At 35.8% G+C, this 20,671-nt stretch overlaps 1 protein-coding gene across 4 annotated transcripts in view; it reads left to right on the plus strand.

Moving 5' to 3' along the window:
- TMEM232 (transmembrane protein 232) overlaps positions 1 to 20,671 on the plus strand; it is a 218,661-nt gene that overhangs the window by 20,823 nt on the left and 177,167 nt on the right. For 3 of the 4 annotated variants that reach the window (XM_019450519.2, XM_019450517.2, XM_019450520.2), the window contains exons 3-6: positions 2,623 to 2,758; positions 14,342 to 14,453; positions 15,786 to 15,891; positions 18,205 to 18,362. In XM_019450519.2, the coding sequence (XP_019306064.2) occupies positions 2,640 to 2,758; positions 14,342 to 14,453; positions 15,786 to 15,891; positions 18,205 to 18,362 (495 nt within the window). In that variant the 5' untranslated portion in view covers positions 2,623 to 2,639. Of the gene's footprint in view, positions 1 to 2,622; positions 2,759 to 14,341; positions 14,454 to 15,785; positions 15,892 to 18,204; positions 18,363 to 20,671 lie in introns of those variants that run through there. The other variant, XM_019450521.2, reaches the window with a different exon arrangement.

Raw genomic sequence — 20,671 nt, forward strand, 5'->3', positions numbered from 1 at the left:
CAGAAATAGAGAGTAAGAATATAGAAACTTCTCTAGCAATTTGACATTTTCAACCCATCCAATCTGGGAGAGTCTCATCAGCTGTATTTTAGAACTTGCATGTTGAGCAGACAGCTCAGACACTTACCACTAGTACCAGCAGATGTGTGGGATCAATGATTAAGAGAAAATTTCTAAAACAGTCTCCAACTTCTTGAAATCTCAAAAAAATATGACTAACTGTAGTCAATCCTGTGAAGTATATCACAAGATGGCTAAGAGCTTAACACATGCAAACAAAGATCAGTTTGCTTTCAGTTTCCCTTCAGTTATTTTTCTTCTTAAGTGGCCTGTATTTTTTCCTTTCTATTAATTTGGAATTAAATTTTTAAAATGAATTTATCTTAGAGTATGACTGACTCAAATTTGTGTTTCTAAACTCTATTTCTGAAATATGTAATGTTTTATGAATGATGGGTTTCTTTTTGTCTTAAAGACTGCCTTTAGTGGGGTTCCTGGGTGGCTCAGTCTGTTGTGTGTCCTACTTTGGCTCAGGTCATAATCTCATGGTTCGTGGGTTTGAGCCTGGCCTAGAGCCTGCTTTGGATTCTGTGTCTCTCTCTGCTCCTCCCCTGCTCATGCTCTGTCTCTCTCTCTCTCTCAAAAATAAAATAAACATTAAAAAAATAAAAAAAAAGAATTTGTCTTAGTGTAATTAAACATCTTCATATTTTTACATGACTCACAATAGATACTTGCCAAATATAATACCAACATAGTGAATTTCCAACATTTGTTGCTACATTTATCTAATTAACTGTTTTGAACATCCCTATGTCTTTATTATTGTTGTTCAGTGCTTATGTGCACTTTATCACGCATCATTAATAATTGTTTGTAGCTATTTTATGGAGTTCCTTTTAAGGTGGAAGTACCCAATGTGGAGACAATGTGCTGTTGTTAACTTTAAAAAATTAAACTCCTAAGTATATTAGTCCTGTTTAGGAATAACTTGCATTTTAAAGTTAGGGCCACTCTAAATGACATCCCTATATATAGCCCAGTATGGCTGCTGACTTAAAAATACATTTGTAGCGTGCCTGAGTGGCTCAGTCTGTTAAGGATCTGACTCTGGGTTTTGGCTCAGGTCATGATCTCATGGTTTATGAGATGGAGTCCCACTTGGGGCTCTGCACTGACAGCATGGAGCCTGCTTGCAATTCTCTCTGTCCCTCTCTCTATGCCCTTTCCCCTGCTCACACTCCCTCTTTCTCTCTCTCTCAAAATAAATAAATAAACTTAAAAATACATTTGATTTACACTCTAATGGATATAGATTCTTAGAAGCAGAACTTGCTATAACCAATAGCAATAGGTAATAATGTTGTGTGTTTATAATCCATTTTGTGCTGGATATTTTCCCATTGCTCTTCCAGATCCACTTTCTACCCTTCTTCACTCTGCCTTACACCTTCTCTGGCTTCTAGTTTGGCTTAGCTAATGGGAAGCACAGGTGGGTGATTGGAGTGGAGGACAGGAGAGTGAGATCAAAGTTCCTATTCTCCAGGATCCCTCTTAGCAGGCAGCCTCAGATTGGTTGCATGTCTAGACCAAAGGCCAATGTTTTCTATTAAGCACCACTCTCCAAAGCTATTCTTTCTGGGTCCCTCTTCTTCTCAGTTCTGACAGTGGTGTGTCACCTCCTTCTTCCAGACCCCGAGAATGGCACCATCTTGGGTTTTATTTTATTGTATGTTTTTTATTTCAATAACTCTACATATGTCTTTTGAGTCTCTTTATTCATTTACTCCATTTGAGTGTGCCATCTGCTTCCTGCCAGAACCTTGACTAATGTAATGATCAGTTTTAAAAATTAGCTAGCTTAAAAATGAAGTGCAAAACAATGCAATGTAAAACTTGACTACCTATCTCATTACTTCATTTGCTATTTAAATGCTCTACCAAACAAAAATAGTATGTTCTAATTTGGGTCATACACTCATAAAATGTATTCAGATGTACTTAAAAAGGAAAATACATCTGGATTTGAGAGCAAGCAGGGAAAACATAATCTAAATGCTAAAAAGACAGAGGACAGAAAAATTTGCAAGTAATTTTAAGAAATAGAAAGCATAGTGATCTAATAATGATCACAAGCCTGTACAGAAAGCTTCCTATAGGCCATGCTCAATTCTAAGCAATCTACATTTATGCACCTGTTTATTTCCTACAGCAACCCTGTAAGGAGGTAGTATTCCCATTGTACAAGTGCAGAAACTGAGGCACAGAGCAGTAAAGTAAATCAGTTTGATTGTATCCTCTGAACTATGATGCCATGATCTTCCAATGGTTTTGCTGATAAAACAGCTGAAGTATAATGAAAGCTAAATATTATATGAAAGAATAAGTTTTAAATAGTAACATAATAGAAAGCACATGGGTTTTCAATTCAAAGTTGGGTTTGATTCCTGGGTCTGACATTTTAAATTAAATTTAAATTCTTCCTTAATGTAATTTCTTTCTTCAGCCTGATTTTCTTTCTTACCACCCTTTTCCCCACAAATCATGAATTTGCATGTAATGTATTATTTGGTACTGTGAGTGCATTTGTATTTTAATACAAAGTTTAATATTTCTGTTTAGGTTTATGATCTGTGACTATGCCTGTCAACAAATCACCCATGATTAGTAAATTAGCAGTGATATCTTCCTCTTATCATGAAAAACTCTTGACGTTGAATTTTCAAAATTTAAGGAAAAGAAGGAGTAATAAATCAAAGTAAGTTTGAAAAAGTTTTCATGTTATTAAACTAGCAGACCCATATGCTTTGTAGAATTTAGAAAGTACAAATGGTTATGAATAATTTTTTAAAAATCACCTATAATTCTATAACTAAGGATAAAAATATTAAGGTTTACTATTTTGTAAATAAATGGATTCATAATTTGCAATGATCATATATTTCTAAAATTTTGAATTGTATACTTTTTGTTTAAAATAAGCATTTTTCCTATAAACATATATGTCTGCTAAGTTGCCATAATAATCTATGAAGTGCAAAAGAGAAAGTATTTAATAACTACTATATTGTGAAGCACTTCAGTTATTTCTATGTGCTTTCCTATTTCAAATTAAGCCAAGAGAAAATTTATTTCTGCATTTCAAATTATTTCCTTGGGGTAAAGTTTCTAAAATGAAGTCACTAGATCAAAGTTTGTTGATAATTTAAAAATTGTGTGTGATTTTAAGAAAATTTTAAAAACTTGAGAGTAAAGAGAATTATAGAATACATAATAAAACTTGCATGGTGACATATGGTTACATTTGTTTCAAATACTTTTCTTTAATAAAGAATAGATCAACAAACAGATAAAGTTGAAAATCTTTGGCCACGTGCCCTCCCAACTAAAATAATTATGCTAGATATCATTTCAGTTCATTTTTTGATTTTAATATACATGAATATAAAGTTGCATTTTCCAGATAAATAAAAATGTAGTTATACTTAACTCATTTATCTCTGGTTGGTTTCTTAAGTCAGTGTTATGTTTTTAATTCAATCCGTACTGATAATTGTTTTATTATTGATAATTATTTCTTCATTCCTTTTTTTCCCCTCAGCAGATTAATGTCCTTCTACTCATAGCTTCTATTATTGCTATTGAGAAGTTAGGTGAAATTTGGTGCTATTTCTTTCATATTAATCTGTGTTCCTCCACTTATATGCTTTCAAAATTTTCTTGTCTTCCACTTTCTGCAGTTTACTATGGTGTGTCCGAATGTAATTTTAAACAATTATTCTGCTTGGATCTCTCAAACCTTTTAAATCTGTGGGCTGTATCATAATTCTTAAAAAATTATCTGATATTGTTTCTTTAGAAATTACCTTGACAACTCATTTTCTCTTTTCTTTCCTTCTGGGAGTCTTGACTACATGTATATTAGACCATCTCATTGTATATTTCACCTTTCACTCTTTAGTCTGTATTTTCCTTTTTTGGTCTCTTTTTACTGTAGTGTTTGGAACAATTTATTCTGATATGTGATCTGTTTTCCACGTGACTACTTCTCTTGTTACCATATTTACCAATTGAGTTTTAAAATCTGCCTGGAGTATAAATCTGCATTGAGACTGAGCTCAGCAGCATGCACGCGCGCGCGCACACACACACACGCGCACACACACACACACACACTTTTTTTTTTCCTTTCTCTTTCTTTCTCTGCTGAGCACCAAGGCAGCCTTCTTTACATATCCCTGGAGTTGGAGAGAAAGGATTGGGATTAGTTCTGATTGCTTTTACCTCAGGTATTTAGTTAGACAATGTGAAGGGAGTCCAAGTTTTCTGTACCTTGGAAGCTCTGGGTTTTTCGTACTGCACAGTCACTTAGAAAACATACTTGGTCTTCTCTCCATGACCCCTTGTACCAAGGGAAACCAGATTCTGTTCCTGGCACAAACTGAGATGAAGCAGAGAACTGTCTTGTATGAAGGGACATCACTTTTGTTTTCCTTCTTAGGTGTTACATGAATTACCATATGCCTCATATTGTATTTGTTTCACTTATTCTTCCTTAGAAACATGAATTTTTGCAGGCCTAGTGTGGATTCTGTTAGAGACACATTTAGGGCTGCATGTAAATCTTTCAAATGAGGTACTGAAGTCTATTCTGGACCAAAGAGAAAAATCACACAATCTTACAATGGATTACTGGTTCAGAGTATTACTATTTTGTCACAATTTTCTTTTATAACTAAGATTATTTTATTGTGTATAGTCTGTTTTGCTTTTTCTACTTCATCTCAGAGATGGTGAAGACCAGAAGATTTTGAAGACTTACACCAAATATATACATTTATTTTAGGTGACTGGAAAGAATTAAAGGGAATGTAAATCTTACATTAGGAAGATTTAGTCAAGCTATTAGATTATTTTACATCTTTTTCATAGAAATATTTTTTATATCTGGAAGGCCAGAGTCTTCAGTTTCCTAAAATGTTAATAAGCCTCCAATTTTTTCTTTTTATTAATTTATTTGACACTTTTGTAGATAGTAACATGTGCTGTACAGATACATGCTCTAAATATTTAAAAATACTATACATGTACCTATCTATATAATATTTCTGATTTAAAAAAAAATTTTTAACATTTTATTTATTTTTGAGACAGGGAGAGACAGAGCATGAACAGGGGAGGGTCAGAGAGAGGGAGACACAGAATCCGAAACAAGCTCCAGGCTCTGAGCTATCAGCACAGAGCCCGACACGGGACTCGAACTCATGGACCGCGAGATCATGACCTGAGCTGAAGTAGGCCGCCCAACCAACTGAGCCACCCAGGAGCCCCTAATATTTCTGATTTTTATAAGTATACATTCATAATACAATTTAACTTTATAATATGGGCTCTAAATATGTGTTGTCAGCAGCAAGGAGAAACTTTTGTAGACTTAACATTTATATTCTGATCATTTGTTTATTTTGTCTATAGGCTTTGTTTTTCATTTATCTGAATTATTATAAGCCTTTAAGTAAAATTCTAAATTTTAATTAGGCCTGTTAATTTTAGCCTGAGACCTATATATTGTAGCATTTGAGGATGACTATAGATGATTTAGCCAAAAATATGATGACAGGATCTGGATGGCCATAAAGAGCATGAACCCATGTAATTATGTATTAAATGTAGCTTTTTTTAGAATGTATTACCCCTATTCTTCACAGAGCTAGAAAAAATAATCCTAAATTTGTATGGAACCAGAAATGACCCCAAGCCAAAGCAATCTTGAAAAACAAAACCAAAGCGGGGGCATCACAATCCCAGACTTCAAAGCTATACCACAAAGCTGTAATCGTCAAGACAGTATGGTACTGGCACAAGAACAGACACTCAGATCAATGGAACAGAATAGAGAACCCAGAAATGGACCCACAATCGTATGGCCAACTAATCTTTGACAAAGCAGGAAAGAATATCCAATGGAATAAAGACAGTCTCTTTAGCAAATGGTGCTGGGAAAACTGGACAGCGACATGCGGAAGAATGAACCTGGACCACTTTCTTACACCATGCACACAAACTCAAAATGGATGAAAGACCTAAATGTAAGACAGGAAGCCATCAAAATCCTCAAGGAGAAAGCAGGCAAAAACCTCTTTGATCTTGCCCGCAGCAACTTCTTACTCAACATGTCTCCAGAGGCAAGGGAAACAAAAGCAAAAATGAACTACTGGGACCTCATCAAAATAGGAAACTTCTGCACAGTGAAGGAAACAATCAGCACAACTAAAAGGCAACCAACAGAATGGGAGAAGATATTTGCAAATGACATATCAGATAAAGGGTTAGTATCCAAAATCTATAAAGAACTGCTCAGACTCAACACCCAAAAAACAAATAATCCAGTGAAGAAATGGGCAAAAGACATGAGTAGACACTTCTCCAAAGAAGACATCCAGATGGCCAACCGACACATGAAAGAATGCTCAACATCACTCATCATCAGGGAAATACAAATCAAAACCACAATGAGATACCACCTTACACCTGTCAGAGTGGCTAACATTAACAACTCAGGCAACAACAGATGTTGGCGAGGATGAGGAGAAAGAGGATCTCTTTTGCATTATTGGTGGGAATGCAACGTGGTGCAGCCAATCTGGAAAACAGTATGGAGGTTCCTCAAAACATTAAAACTAGAACTACCCTACGACCCAGCAATTGTACTACTAGGTATTTATCCAAGTGATACAAGTGTGCTGTTTCGAAGGGACACATGCACCCCTGTGTTTATAGCAGCACTATCAATAATAGCCAAAGTATGGAAAGAGCCCAAATGTCTATCAATGGATGAATAGATAAGGAAGATGTGGTATATATATATATATATATATATATATATATATATATGTATGTATGTAATGGAGTATTACTCAGCAGTCAAAAAGAATGAAATCTTGACAGTTGCAACTACATGGATGGAACTGGAGGGTATTATGCTAAGTGAAATTAGTCAGAGAAAGACAAATATCATATGACTTCACTCATATGAGGACTTTAAGAGACAAAACAGATGAACATAAGGGAAGAGCAACAAAAATAATATAAAAACAGGGAGTGGGACAAAACATAAGAGACTCTTAAATATGGAGAAAAAACAGGTTATTGGAGGGGTTGTGGGAGGGGGGATGTGCTAAATGGGTAAGGGGCATTAAGGAATCTACTCCTGAAATCATTGTTTCACTATATGCTAACTAATTTGGATGTAAATTAAAAAAAAAAAAAAAAGAATGTATTACCCCAAATGAGAGGTTAGTAGCTACTGATGAGGATGTCTGTAGAGGGTACACAAAGTCTTGCAAAATCTTAGAAACCACAGACCTCTTATACTTAGGCTTATACCACTGTCTTAGCCCAAGTCACTAGAAGGTAGAATATGAGAAGAGGATTAGAATTCTAATACTTTATGTAAGGTATGCAAGGTCAATTCACTAAAGGTGGAAAAAAAAGGGAAATGAGACAGGAAACCTTGATGCATTACCTCCTGGAGCACTAAATCGCATCTTGCCATAATGAGACACAGGAGAGACATGTCCATATTTGGCATATGGGACTTTTTAAGACTGCTTTCAAGGAGAAGCCACATCTCACAATAGTCCACAGAATGGAGAAATGAGGAGGGTTATTCATACCATCTGTTCCTTTTTGTCTAGCATTTTCCTTCATCAAGATTCACCCCGTAGGTGCTAACTTACCATACTTCCATCTTGTGTCACTCAGAAGGTGGCTACTCCAAATGTAGAAGAGGAGAGGCAGCTCAGTGTTTGGCCATGGAGATCATGCAGGCAGAAGTCAAGTGAATCTGAGACTCTGCACAATATTTATGGTCAAAACAGGCACTAATCATGGATACTTTATAAGCTTTGTGTGCTTGAATTTTGCGGAATGTTTTCAGACATCAGAATTTTCTTATCCCTAAACTCAACTCAGTATCAGTGTTTCACTAGTGACACTACTGTCTTAAAGATTTCCACTCACTTTCTAAATATTAACTCTAGTGGTCTCTTTGTCCTTAGTTTTGATTCCCTGCAGATGTATGTTTGGTCATCGTCTTATTCTACATTCTGTTCTTTGCTGTCTCAGTCTAGAATTGCTTGTTTGCATGGAACAGACACAACATCAAATTAACTTAGGCAAAAGGAAAATGTAAGGGAAGGATACAGGGTTGTCTGGTGGAACCTGAGAGCAGAAGGCATAGCCAGGTGTCATTCATTCATTCATTCAGTACTTATTATGTTCTTTAATTGATACAAGAGATAAAATGGTCAACTTGACAGATGTAGTCTGCATCTATACTAGACTAGAAACATGAAAAAGATAGTGGCTCTGGCTATACATTAGTAAATAATCTAACAAACATTGATTGGGTGCTCCAATGGTGAGCAAGTAGCTTTCTGTTTTGGGGTGCTTTGTTGTCTTGAATGGCCTCTCAGCAAAAGCCACCTCTTGGCTCTACAAGACTCTAACATTTCTGTTCCGCTCTAACATCAACTAATTAAAGTATCAGGTAATTATTTAAAATCCCTGTAGAGAGGATTAGAGTGGCCTAACTTGATTCAGACAGGTGATGTGACCCAATCAGCTACAGTCAGGGAGGTAGGATCATATGATACTAATATAGTAGCTGGACCTACTGATTCAGTAGGGACTATAAGTAATGGACAAATTCTCAGAGAAGGAATTTATACCCCAAATTATACACATATTTGAATTCCATTGTAGTGCTCCCCTGAATCTCCTTTTATTATATTCACTGTCTCTTCTTTTCTTCTTGCCTCTAACTATGGAATTTGTCCAAAGATCTCCCTTGACTCTTTTTTTTTTCCTCAGTACTCTTCCTCTTGAAATTTTGTGGCTTTGAATATCAGTGATAGTAGTTGAATCTGAAATCTTCATTTCCATATCCTATCCACTTCCTAATACCTGCCTCACAAGTCTGGATCATAGACCTCTCCACTTGGATGCCTCACAGGTAAATCATAATCAATTGTCCAGAACAGCACAGATCATCTACCCTTATTCCTCCAGCTTATTGTCCTAATGTCAGCTCTCTACTACTGATTGTGTAGGCTCAAAGCCTTGAGATTATCTTACCTCCACTCTCACAATTCTTCTCACATCCTATTAGTCATCAAGCCCTATTGGTTTAGCTTCCACGTAATCTTTCATATTCATTTACTCTTCCTCATTTGTATTGCCCAAACTGTAGTTCAGACCTTTTTTACTTCTTACCTACATTGTTGAAATAGTTGCTGAGTGGCTTCCCAACAGTGACTCCTCATTTAAAACTATTCAACATATGACTTTGAGTTTAGACATCCTAAAGTACAGTGTAATCTCATAATTCTTCTGCACAACAGTTCCTTTTTATTTATTAAAACTTAAAAACCTGTGCGTAACGTAGAATTAGTGCCCACTGCAACTAAGAATATCATAAATAGCAATGCCATTTAAATAAAAATAAAATTTATTTCTCTGAATGTAGTCAGTCCAGAGCTGGTATGGTGATCTGGAACCTAGGTTCCATCCGTCTGCTCTGCCGCACATGGCTTACACATAAGGCCATCTCATGGGTTTATCGTGGCTGCTGAAGCTCCACTTATCACAGTCATGCTTCATGCAGCAGGATAAAGGGCAGAAGGGTCTGTTCCCCCTTTTTAGTAAACTTCCCAGAACTACTATCTGAATTTTACTTACATTTTACTGGCTGAAACATAGACACACAGGCATATCTAACTGCAAGAAAGAATCTTTTTGTAAGAAAATGAGAACAGACACCAATGTAGGAAGCTATAAATCTCTGCCACAGACCACCTTTCAATGCCATTTATGTTTGTCCTCAACCCAGAATTTCCATCTTCATTTCCTACCTTGATTTTAAGCATTCTGTCTGTTTATGCTGGGTTAAATTCTTTATTTTTTCTCTTTGTTCCCATTTGCAATAGTTAGGGTAAATTGGAAACAATTATAGAAAGAGGCCACTAATTTCAGTGGCTCAGGTAAGATAGAAATGTATTTATCTGACATAAAAAGTCAGTGGGTCTAGGCTGACAGGACAGCCCTGCTTTTAGTGAGAAAACTCAGGACCCTCATTATCTCACAGGGTGTTGTACTCATCTGCCTAATCAAAGCTGATTCAGCGCTATATTTGTGTTCCAGTCCACCAGAGGGAAAAAAGGTATAATTCTAGAGAAAATGGTGTGCCTTCAAGTTAGAGGTGACCTGAAATTTGCATATATTACATTTGCTCACATCCCATTAGCTTGGCCATATGCCTACATCTAGCTGCCAGAAAGACTGGGAAGTATAGAGTAGCTAGGTGATCATGTGCCAAAGAAAAGTCAGATAAAGAATTTTGAAAGGACAGCTGCTATTCTGTCACATTCCAGTTCCTTTGTATTCAAGTTACAGTTTAAGTGCCATTTCTGCAAAGAAGCTTTTTCTGGATCTTTAACCCAAAACGGTAATGCTTATAACTAACAGTTATCCAGCACTTGATATATACTGGGAACCAGACTGCAATGATACTTTTCAAAATTCTACAAGATGTTGTCCTCATTTCCACAGATGAAAAATGATAGTTCACACAGATTAAGTGATTAAACCAAGATTACAGGACTAGGAATTTATTTCTACTTCTAAACTCTCACAGGATTTCATTTCCTTTTTTTTTTTTTAATGTTTATTTTTGAGAGGGGGGGAAGAGAGAGAGAGAGAGGGAGGGAGAGAATGCAAGTAGGGGAGGGGCAAAGAGACGGTGGAGGGGGGTGGAGACAGAGGATCCGAAGCAGTCTCTGCACTGACAACAGAGAGCCTGATGCAGGGCTCAAACTCACGAACTGTGAGATCATGAGCCAAAGTTGGATGCTTAACTGACTGAGCCACCCAGGTGCCCCTCCTTTATTTATTTTCCTTAGTACATCTTTTTGTTGCATCTCACTTCTTTCCCACATTGGGAACTTTCTGAGGCCAAGTCTGATTCCTCTTCTAGCCCTCACTGTATATAGCAAAATACTTTGTATGTAGGAGACTTCCCTTAAATATTTACTGAACAAATGAATTGTCAGCTAAAATAATTCTGAATTCACAGGTAACATAAATAGTTTAGGTAGGGTATTCATGCCAAGTATATTTTCTGTATATGTAAAATTAGAATGATCTTTATTTACTTCCTTTTGCATACGACTGCACTTATATACTTATAATAGATTACATTTATCTTTGAAGAAATTAGAATGTGGGAAGAAGTTGGAGTGTGGGAAGCTAAAGCATATTTTATTTTCAAATGCCTATATTTACTCTTTTCTTTTTTAAATTTATTTACTTAAATTTCAGTTGTTAACATACAATATAGTGTTGGTTTCAAGTATAGAACCCAGTGATTCATCACTTACATATAGTATGGGGATAGATAAATTAGAATAGTGTGTACCTGTTAAATATCAGGCCATGTACAAGGATTTTTTTAAATTATGGCATCAGGGGTGCCTGGGTTACTCAGTCCCTTAAGCATCTGACTTTGGTTTAGGTCGTGATCTCATGGTTTGTGAGTTTGAGCCCCATGTTGGGCTCTGTGCTGACAGCTCAGAGCCTGGAGCCTGCTTCAGATTCTGTGTCTCCTTCTCTCTCAGCCGCTCCCCACTTGTGCTGTGTCTCTCTCTGTCTCTCAAATAAAAATATAAAAAAATTAAAAAAAATAAAATTATGGCATCAGTTTGGGTGGACAAAATTATACAGGAAGTAATGGGAGATGTCAATCAATAAAGGAATTGTTGCATTTGTGTATATCCATATTACTGCATATTAGCATCATTTGAACTTGAGGCATGTCTAATAAATTTAATGAAGAAAGAATGCTACAGTGCTATATACATGGTTCCATGTATTTATTTATTTAAAAAAATTTTTTTTAATGTTTATTTATTTTTGAGACAGAGAGAGACAGAGCATGAACGGGGGAGGGTCAGAGAGAGAGGGAGACACAAAATCTGAAACAGGCTCCAGGCTCTGAGCCATCAGCACAGAGCCCGACGCGGGGCTCAAACCCACAGACCGCGAGATCATGACCTGAGCCGAAGTCGGACGCTTAACCGACTGAGCCACCCAGGCGCCCCTGGTTCCATTTATTTAAATATAATTATTTATAGGTCTGTTTATGTTTGTGAACATTGAGAAAGGTATGCAAGGATACGCACTAAACCATTGATCTTGGCTATTTCTGATGGGTATGACTGGAGGCAGTAATGTTGGGAGTCTAAGTGTGTTAACTTTTTCTTATGCATCCCTTCATGTTTGGTTTGTTATGAAAAGCACTGATATGTTCATATTTTAAAAAATATAATTTCTAATGAAATTTGTAAAAAATTAACTGCATAAAGGGGATACCTTCTTGAAATTCCCATAGCACTTAGTACACATGTGAAGATTAAAGCTATTTTGGAGTCTTCATGTGGATCAAAGATATGTCATCCTAGATGACTATTGAGAAAGAGTTTTCAGCCAACCTTCACTGTATTTATCTAAGCAGATTGTCTCCAAGGTGGAGAGTGAAATAGAGAACACAAAATCAAGAATGGGAGTTACTCATTTCAGAATGCCAATGCTACCAGAGTGCTAAACCTGAACTCTTTCTCTATTTTACTGTAAGCTCCTTGAAGGCAGGGCTTTTTATTCCATCGTTGTATCCCCACTTCCAAGATTAACAGGAGATGGTCACTAAATGCCTACTGAATGAATGACTGAATAAATGCACATTTTAGGATGGCAGTTAAAGAGTTGGTTATTTCATTAATTGTTCTTCACTGGGATATCTATATTTGGTTCTGGTTTATAGGACACCATGCCCTTACCTCTCCTCATCCTGTGATCATAAGGCACTGTCTTTACTTTTACATATGTCTGTCTCCTGAAAAGGCCTGTGACCACAAAGCAACTATTTCATGAAATTCTGAACATGGTAGTTCTTGAAAAATGTGTTTTTTTTTTTCTTCCAGATCACTCCTTCTAATGTCATGACTCCAACAGTTATTTGGTCACACAACTAAAGAACTCATTGATTCTATCAGCTATTCATCATTTCTGATATCACTTTTGATCCCATGCTCATCTTAAATCTTATGGTATATCATTATAATCACTCTCCTCATTCTTTTGCATACACCCTCAACTTATTTTTCCCACTTCTCTTTGAAATGCTCATCTATTCTCTACACACTCCCACAGGGGTTCCTTTTCATTGGCAAGACCTTAAATACCATATGTGTATTTAATGACTCAGTAATGACTCCAAAATTGATGTATCTCACCTGAAGTTTTCACCTGAAATTTGAACTCCTATGTCTGATTGCCTGTTCCATGTCCCCACCTGGATGGCTATGGTCATCTCGAACACGATATGTCCAGTATTGAATTTATTCTCTGCCCTCACCCCAAACCTGCTTCTCCAGCAATCTTCCCCATCTCAGAAAATTGCAGTTCCATCCTTCCAGTTATTCAGTTCAATCATGAATTCTTTTTTTTCCTCTCATGCCTAATTTCTAATTCTTCAGGCAGTCTTGCTGGAACTAATGTCAAAATATACCCATCATCCAAACTTTTCTCTTTACCGACATTGCTCTAATCTGATCTAAGCCACTGTTATCTCTCACCTAAGTATGCATGTGCCTCCTCCCTGGCTACCTCCCACCTTTCCACACTCCAGCTCTCAATATGACATTGGAATGATCCTATTAAAACTTAAGTTAAATCATGCCACTCCTCTAATCAAAACCCTGCAATAACTTCCCATCTCATCCAGAGTTAATCTGGCTACTTGTCACCTCTCTGACCTTACCACATACATCTTTCCTCCCTCGCTCATTTTACCGCAGCCACAGTTGGACTGATTCCACTTGCATGGAGGGAATAAAGGTTTAGCTTAAATTGAACCTACACTGATATATGTGAGGAGATAAACTAGTCTTCAACATAACTGGAGCTGTGCTGAGTTTTACCTATGAAGAAGGCATATACCAACAAGACTTCTGGCAACCATTTCAGAAACTTTTTTTTTTTCAGAGACTACAAAATTCTTTGACATTATGAGAATTCTGTTTCTCAATCTAAGATCATGATTAGATCAGTCTAGGAGGTCTGTACACATATTTTCTTTTTATTTCACTGATTTCTATATGTGTGTATGAAACATTTTTATTAAGGTAAAGTACTTTTTTAAAAGAAAAGTGTTACACCCAGTCCCTGGTAGTCCCAAATTAAAATTTGGAAACGTTAGCTATAATTATTGATTTGTTTGGTTTAGGCCATCATTTTCAATCACAAAAGAATTCATCTTGAGATTCAACGAAACGAAAAATCCAAAAGAGAAGGAAGAATTGTTGGACCTAGCTAGAAAAAATATCCTCAGATGTAAGGTAATAGTATACTCTTTGATTACTTAATATATGGACTTTCTGTTCTAGTTGGTGGGTGGTTACATGTTCCAAAATACTGAAAGGAAAAATAAGAAATACTTTTTTAAAGTTATAAGTAAGCATAGTTAAAGATACTAATGCAAAATAAAGTTAAAGCTTATAGCCAAATAATTCAATGTCAAATAGATTTTTAGGTGGAGATTATCCATAAGTTAAAGGGAAATGTAGCTGTTGACACTTGACCAAGGGCTCGCCACAAAGTATGAAAGGCTGGAGAATAAATTTTTGATTATGAAAATTCCACTTTTTTCTAAAAAAAAGGTTGACTGAGATATGAAGTGTCCCAAAGAAGATTTCCTAAACCTTCACTATACATGCCCAGAATACTCTATTCTTTCTGTGTAACAAACTATTCAGAATACTCTATTCTTTCTGTGTAACAAATTATTCACCTAACTTGTAGAAAAGAGATTCTTTAAGAGTGTGCCATTAATTTCCAGATTTTCAAACATATATCAAAACAGAACAAGAAGTGAAATAAGTCTTTGTTTTACTTTTCTTACATTAGATCCAGTTTGTTTGGAAGAAACTAATATACCTATGATTTTGCTTTAATACAAAAAAAATTCATGCAATAAAAGTTGCACAAAACTGAAGCATAAATTAAGCCATTTTTTTTTTTTTGTGGTGGTGGTTGTTATTTCTCAGTATTTCAGTTCACTGTTGCTCATATTTTTTAAAATTTTGAAAAAATTTGATTAGAAAAATAATGTACTTCATGCCAAGAGGTGCTAGCAGATACATTCATCTGTGAGCTTCTCTCCAATTGGCCAGCTGCTCCCCAGGGCAGTCCTAGGAGTGGGACCATTAAGAAAAGACTGGTCATCTTGGTATATATCTCATGTTCATTAATTTCAGTCCATTCACAGTGAAGTAGCCAGGGTTTTCCAGCAAACTGGCTTCAAACTACTTTCTGTCGAACTGCATTTGTTCAATATACTTTTCCTTCTAGAATTGGAGATGCTTTCTCTTGGTGGGGAAATGAGATAGAAGTAATCCTTAGAAAATACAGAATAAAAGAATTATTTCTAGCAAATAACCAATGACATAACTGAGAATATTAGCAAACATTCCTTACATTTTAGCATTAATAACAATTTACAGAAAATGTCAAAAAGTAAAAATAAGAAAAGCAAAACAAAAAGTTTTATACATCTCTGGTTGTAGAGCATAGCCTCCTAGAGTGACCTTCAGAGTATAATTAAATAAACACATAAATTTGTAAGAAGCTGTATATTTTGGTTTGCCTTTTTTCATGCTTTCCCATAACAGAGAAAACTGGGTCTCAAAACCTTGGGCTCTGGGAAGCATGTTCATCTTCCTACTGCATGGACGGAAGTAATATATCTGGCTCAATGCAAAGGAGAAATCCAAGATGGTATGTGCTCTAACTAAGCTCTTTTTAGTTACCTCAAGTGTTTTCTAGATTAGCAGAGAAGGTATAATTTGTGAACTTTAACATTTGAAAACTATGCAGGAGCCAAGGAAAATTTGCCTTTCTGTATCAAAATATCTGGTGATGTTTCATTAGGAAAGCTCCTTTTGTAATTTTGAATTCATGAATTTGTTCAACATTTTAATTACAAAAGTGTTTTAGAAACTTTTGCTCTGGCTAATTAAAAAGTAATATAAAATGTCATTTAGTGATTTTGAATTACAATAGGCACTATACTTTAGAGAAACTTGTTTTGGACTTTTATAGTTCTTACTCATAAGACGTTAGCCAAATGGTTGTTTGTTTTTCACTTATTTTAAACAGCCATTTTACTCATTACCTTTTCATTTATCACTTCTCATTTATATGTCTCCTTTTAAACCATCCTCCAACCAATCTAAAAAGGAAATTAAAAAACACTATTTTTAAGGAGGTAAAATTCCTCCTATCGTTATCCTAAATTTTATGTGTATGCCTTTTACAATGAGTTTTAAAATGTTAACCATATGAGGTCAGAGAGTATTTTCCTATGTAAATTGGGTTTTGTAGTGCTATCCGGGACTTTTCAAGCAACAGGAAGAGTAAGAACAATTTTGTATTTAACCTACCTATATGGCACTTCATCACAGTGCTATCCACAGCCTGACCTATACTAAATTTTTAAATGATATTGAAGTAAACAACCCTAGCTTATCAGCAACCAGCAGCTGCTTGCTTTTCTTTGTCCATTAAACCTGTTTTGTTCAGGTATCCTTCAGTCACGTGATTCAGAAGACTGGTGCTTCCCAGCCTGGGCATCTGGGGGAGGTCATAGTTGATCTAAACTAATCATGGCCATTCTCTTTTGCTTCCAAGTGATTACATGACCTGATTAGGAGTGGTCACGTGACCTGGTCCTGACCAGAGATATAAAAAATAGGTCTATTTGGAGTACTTTTTGTTGAATTGCTTTTGAAAAAATATGCCTGGGGAGAAAGCACTTCTTCCCTTCTTATACCTTTTGATTCCTCTGTAAATGAGTTGGTAAGAAAATAATGCATGGAGCTTGTGTGGTCATCACAGTTAGCATGTATATCAGAGAAACTGGAAGGTGAAAGAAAAATACATACCCAGGGCAGTTAGATGAGCCAGCCCTACAGTATTTCCAACTACGATCTTGGGAAATAATGAACATACTTATTTTGAAGACACGTCTTTATATTTCCTGTTACACACAGTCAAAAGCTTTTTCACTCATCAAGATATTGAACTCCAAATAAAAAACCTAAGTATGAATTTGTCTTACCAGCTCCACAGCTGAAAACCCTCCACACCTGTCTTGTCTCTTGTCTGCCCCTTATTCTATAGTCCATCCACTTTCCATGCAGCGGTGACCATTCCAAAGCTGAAATCATTTCTAGTGCCTTTTGATTACACTTAAAATAAGCCCCAACTACAAGGTTCGTTATGATCTGGCTCCTGGCTGCCTTCCCTACTTATTCATTCTGCTCCAGCTGTACTGTTCTCCTTCTTATTCCTTGGATGTGTCAGGGCTTTTTCTTCCTCAAGTCCCTGCATTTGCTGTTCTTTTCAGATATTTACATGACAGCTCTTCAAAATCTTTGTAATAATTTGAGGTGTAATTTCTCTGGGGCCTTAGCTTGATATTCTTCCTCACTCATCTCCCCTGGGTCTTACTTCCTCTGCCTTGATTTTCTAGTTTTTCACTCTTTATAGTACTTATCTTTAGCACTGTCTTCTGTTATCCAGTTCTGTCCCATTTCTCCACCATTATTTCTGTGGCCTGGCGATCTACTTTGTGTTGGCTGGAACAGCTGGAGCTCCTTGGGCATTTCTCTGTCTCTCTTCTATCTCTATCTCTGTAGTCTCTCTAGCTTAGTGACTTCTGAGTAATTAAGACTTCCTACATGGCTGCTTAGGGTTCAAAAGCTAGCATCTTGAGAAAGAGATCGGAGTGGCAGCTGTATTGCCTTTTCTGATCTCGGTTTGAATATCATGCAGTGTCACTTCTGCTGCATTCTATTGGTTGAAGCAGTCACAAGACCTACTCAGGTTCAATAAATGAAATAAAAGGGGTGAAAAGGGGAAAGGGGTGTAGACTTCAACTCTTGATGGGAGGGGTGTCAAAGAATTTGTAAATATTTTAAAACCACAATCTGGCTTTGGTGACAGCAAATAGTTAATTGTAAGACTTAATTGTAGCATGCAAACAGCATTACTTATGAATTATGATGTTTCCACCTTTTAATATTTCAGAAGCTTTAAATATGCTTTATGCTTCCCTGGACCATGCTTCCTTTGATTATGATCATCTGCCTGCGTTATTTTTTGTTGCGGAATCGGTTTTATATAGACTCTGTTGTGATGCATTCCAAAAGGCATACTTATATTCAATTGAAATAAAGCTGGCAAAGGTATGTTTTAAAATATTTTTAATGTGTTTTAATTGCTACACATACTGCATGAGGTCACATGACACCTGTTTTAGGACCTAAACAGGCCATTTGGTTTCATTATGGAATATTCTTTTGTTTGTTAATTTATTTTAATCTTTTCTAAATGTGGATAATACATTATTACTTGATATCCAAATGGAGATAGTTTGAGGACATATAAGTTCACCAACTATGTAAGAAAATAATAATTAAAATCAAGTTTAATTTATGTCTAAATATATATAGCATTTTTCCTTTCTATTTTAAGAATTTTTAAATACCTCTTTCCATTTTAAAATGTTGACAACCTTAAATAGTTGCCCAATTTGAGAAGGTGAATTGTTCTCTCAGTATTCTGTGTCATTTAGAGCCATCAGATGAGAAACTATCTTCATGTGGTTCATGTTTCATAAGGTCCTGGATGTCATACGGGTCTACTCCCTGTGATGATGCTGGTTGCCTGCTGTAAAATTTATTAGTCAAAAACACTTAGCTTAACTGGTAGTTTTATTGCAAAGAAGATAAAAACTAGGAGAAAAAATTATTTTTTTTAATTTTTGAAGTTTATTTATTATTGAGAGACAGAGAAAGACAGAACATGAGCATAGGAGGGGCAGACACAGAATCTGAAGCAGGATCCAGGCTCTGAGCTGTCAGCACAGAGCCTGATGTGGGGCTCGAACTCACCGGCTGTGAGATCATGACCTGAGCCATAGTCGGACGCTTAACCGACTAAGCCACCCTGGCGCCCCTGGGAGAAAAAATTCTTAATAAATACATACTCTTAAAATATGACATTTTAAGAATTACTTGCAAAAATTATTATTACTTATTGCAAAAATAATTTCTTATTCAGTTTTGACTGTGAACTGTAGAAATCAACCATGAAAATATTAATGAATTAGCCAGGGCATTTTTGGAAGATATGATGTTTCAGTCCTTAGAAATCAAGCCTAGATCCTCTCAGACATGTTTGGGGGTAAAAGACTTAAAGAGACCAGGCGAGATTCAGAGAACACATAATAGAAATTGGATGTGCAAAGAATCGAAGCTTTGCATAGAAGGGCTGGGAGAAGAGAGACAAGATTTTACCAATGGCTGTCTTTGGGTGGTAATATTATGATGACTTTATCTTCTTTCTTTTTCCTCTGTTCCCAAAACTGTCCATTATGGAGATATAGAAAAGATTATATAATTATTGAAGAGATTTAAAAAGATATCTAAATCTGTACATATTTTATAATGGAAAAAGAATGGAAGGAGAAACATAGAGCAAGTCTGGCTTTTCTTCCTTTTTCTTCTCATCCCCTTTAGGGACATATTCTGTTCGTTGCCTTTTATATTTCTGGTAGCAATAAATGACTATAAAATAAAGTTTTAGCCATTGTACAAATTGCTTATAATTTATATATACTATGTCATTTAATTTTAAAAAAGATTCCTATATCTTCTCATCTGACAGTTTAGACAATTTGCACAGGTTCATAAAGCAGCTGTGAACACTTGCACAGAACTTGAACAATGATCAGCACTTCGGATGTATTAGACATATTAACTTATTTAATCTTTAAAACTATTTTAGAAGATAGATGCTATTGTTAGCCATTATTTTACAGACTGTGGCATAGAGAGTCTAAGTGAATTATTCAAGGTCTCAGCAGAGAAGGTTTTGAACCCCAGAGTCCATTGGAGTGTCAGTCATAATGCTATACATTTACCTTGCCTCTCAGATTTGCTAATTTTAAAGCTTACTCCTTATTCTTCTAGATAATATAAATGAGATAGTGGAAATGCGCATGCTCCATAAATACCTTTGATTTCAGGCAAGAAGCCATTTCAGATATACTCCTCTCCCTTTGTAGAATTTTCATTATATATCTGACAGTCAGTTGGAAACCTCTCTTTTGATCTCTTCTCTTTGACAGTATGCTATACTGAAAGGTATTGCCAGGAGAGTATCACCCACCTTCATATGCACCATTTTATTGTTCAGTAATATTTGGCCCAGTGTTGGGAAGTACCAGAAATATTTGATACCATAATATTATTTGCTTTCAGATTTTGTGTGCATTCTTTCCTTGTTATTCATCTATGTGTGTAGAATCATCTGAAGTATCAAAGTCTACCACTGAAGTGTGGAGAATAACATATAAGGAACAATAGTTTAATATAGTTTAGACATAAATATAAAGTGTTCTTCAACCTTCTATAAAAAACATGGAACACATAACCAACTATTAAAATATAACACATAATAAATATTATTCAGTATTCCTATTTTGTAGTTA

This window comes from Panthera pardus, unplaced genomic scaffold (assembly GCF_024362965.1).
Source record: "Panthera pardus isolate Hobbes unplaced genomic scaffold, ASM2436296v1 HiC_scaffold_2, whole genome shotgun sequence".
Classification (NCBI taxonomy): Eukaryota; Metazoa; Chordata; class Mammalia; order Carnivora; family Felidae; genus Panthera; species Panthera pardus.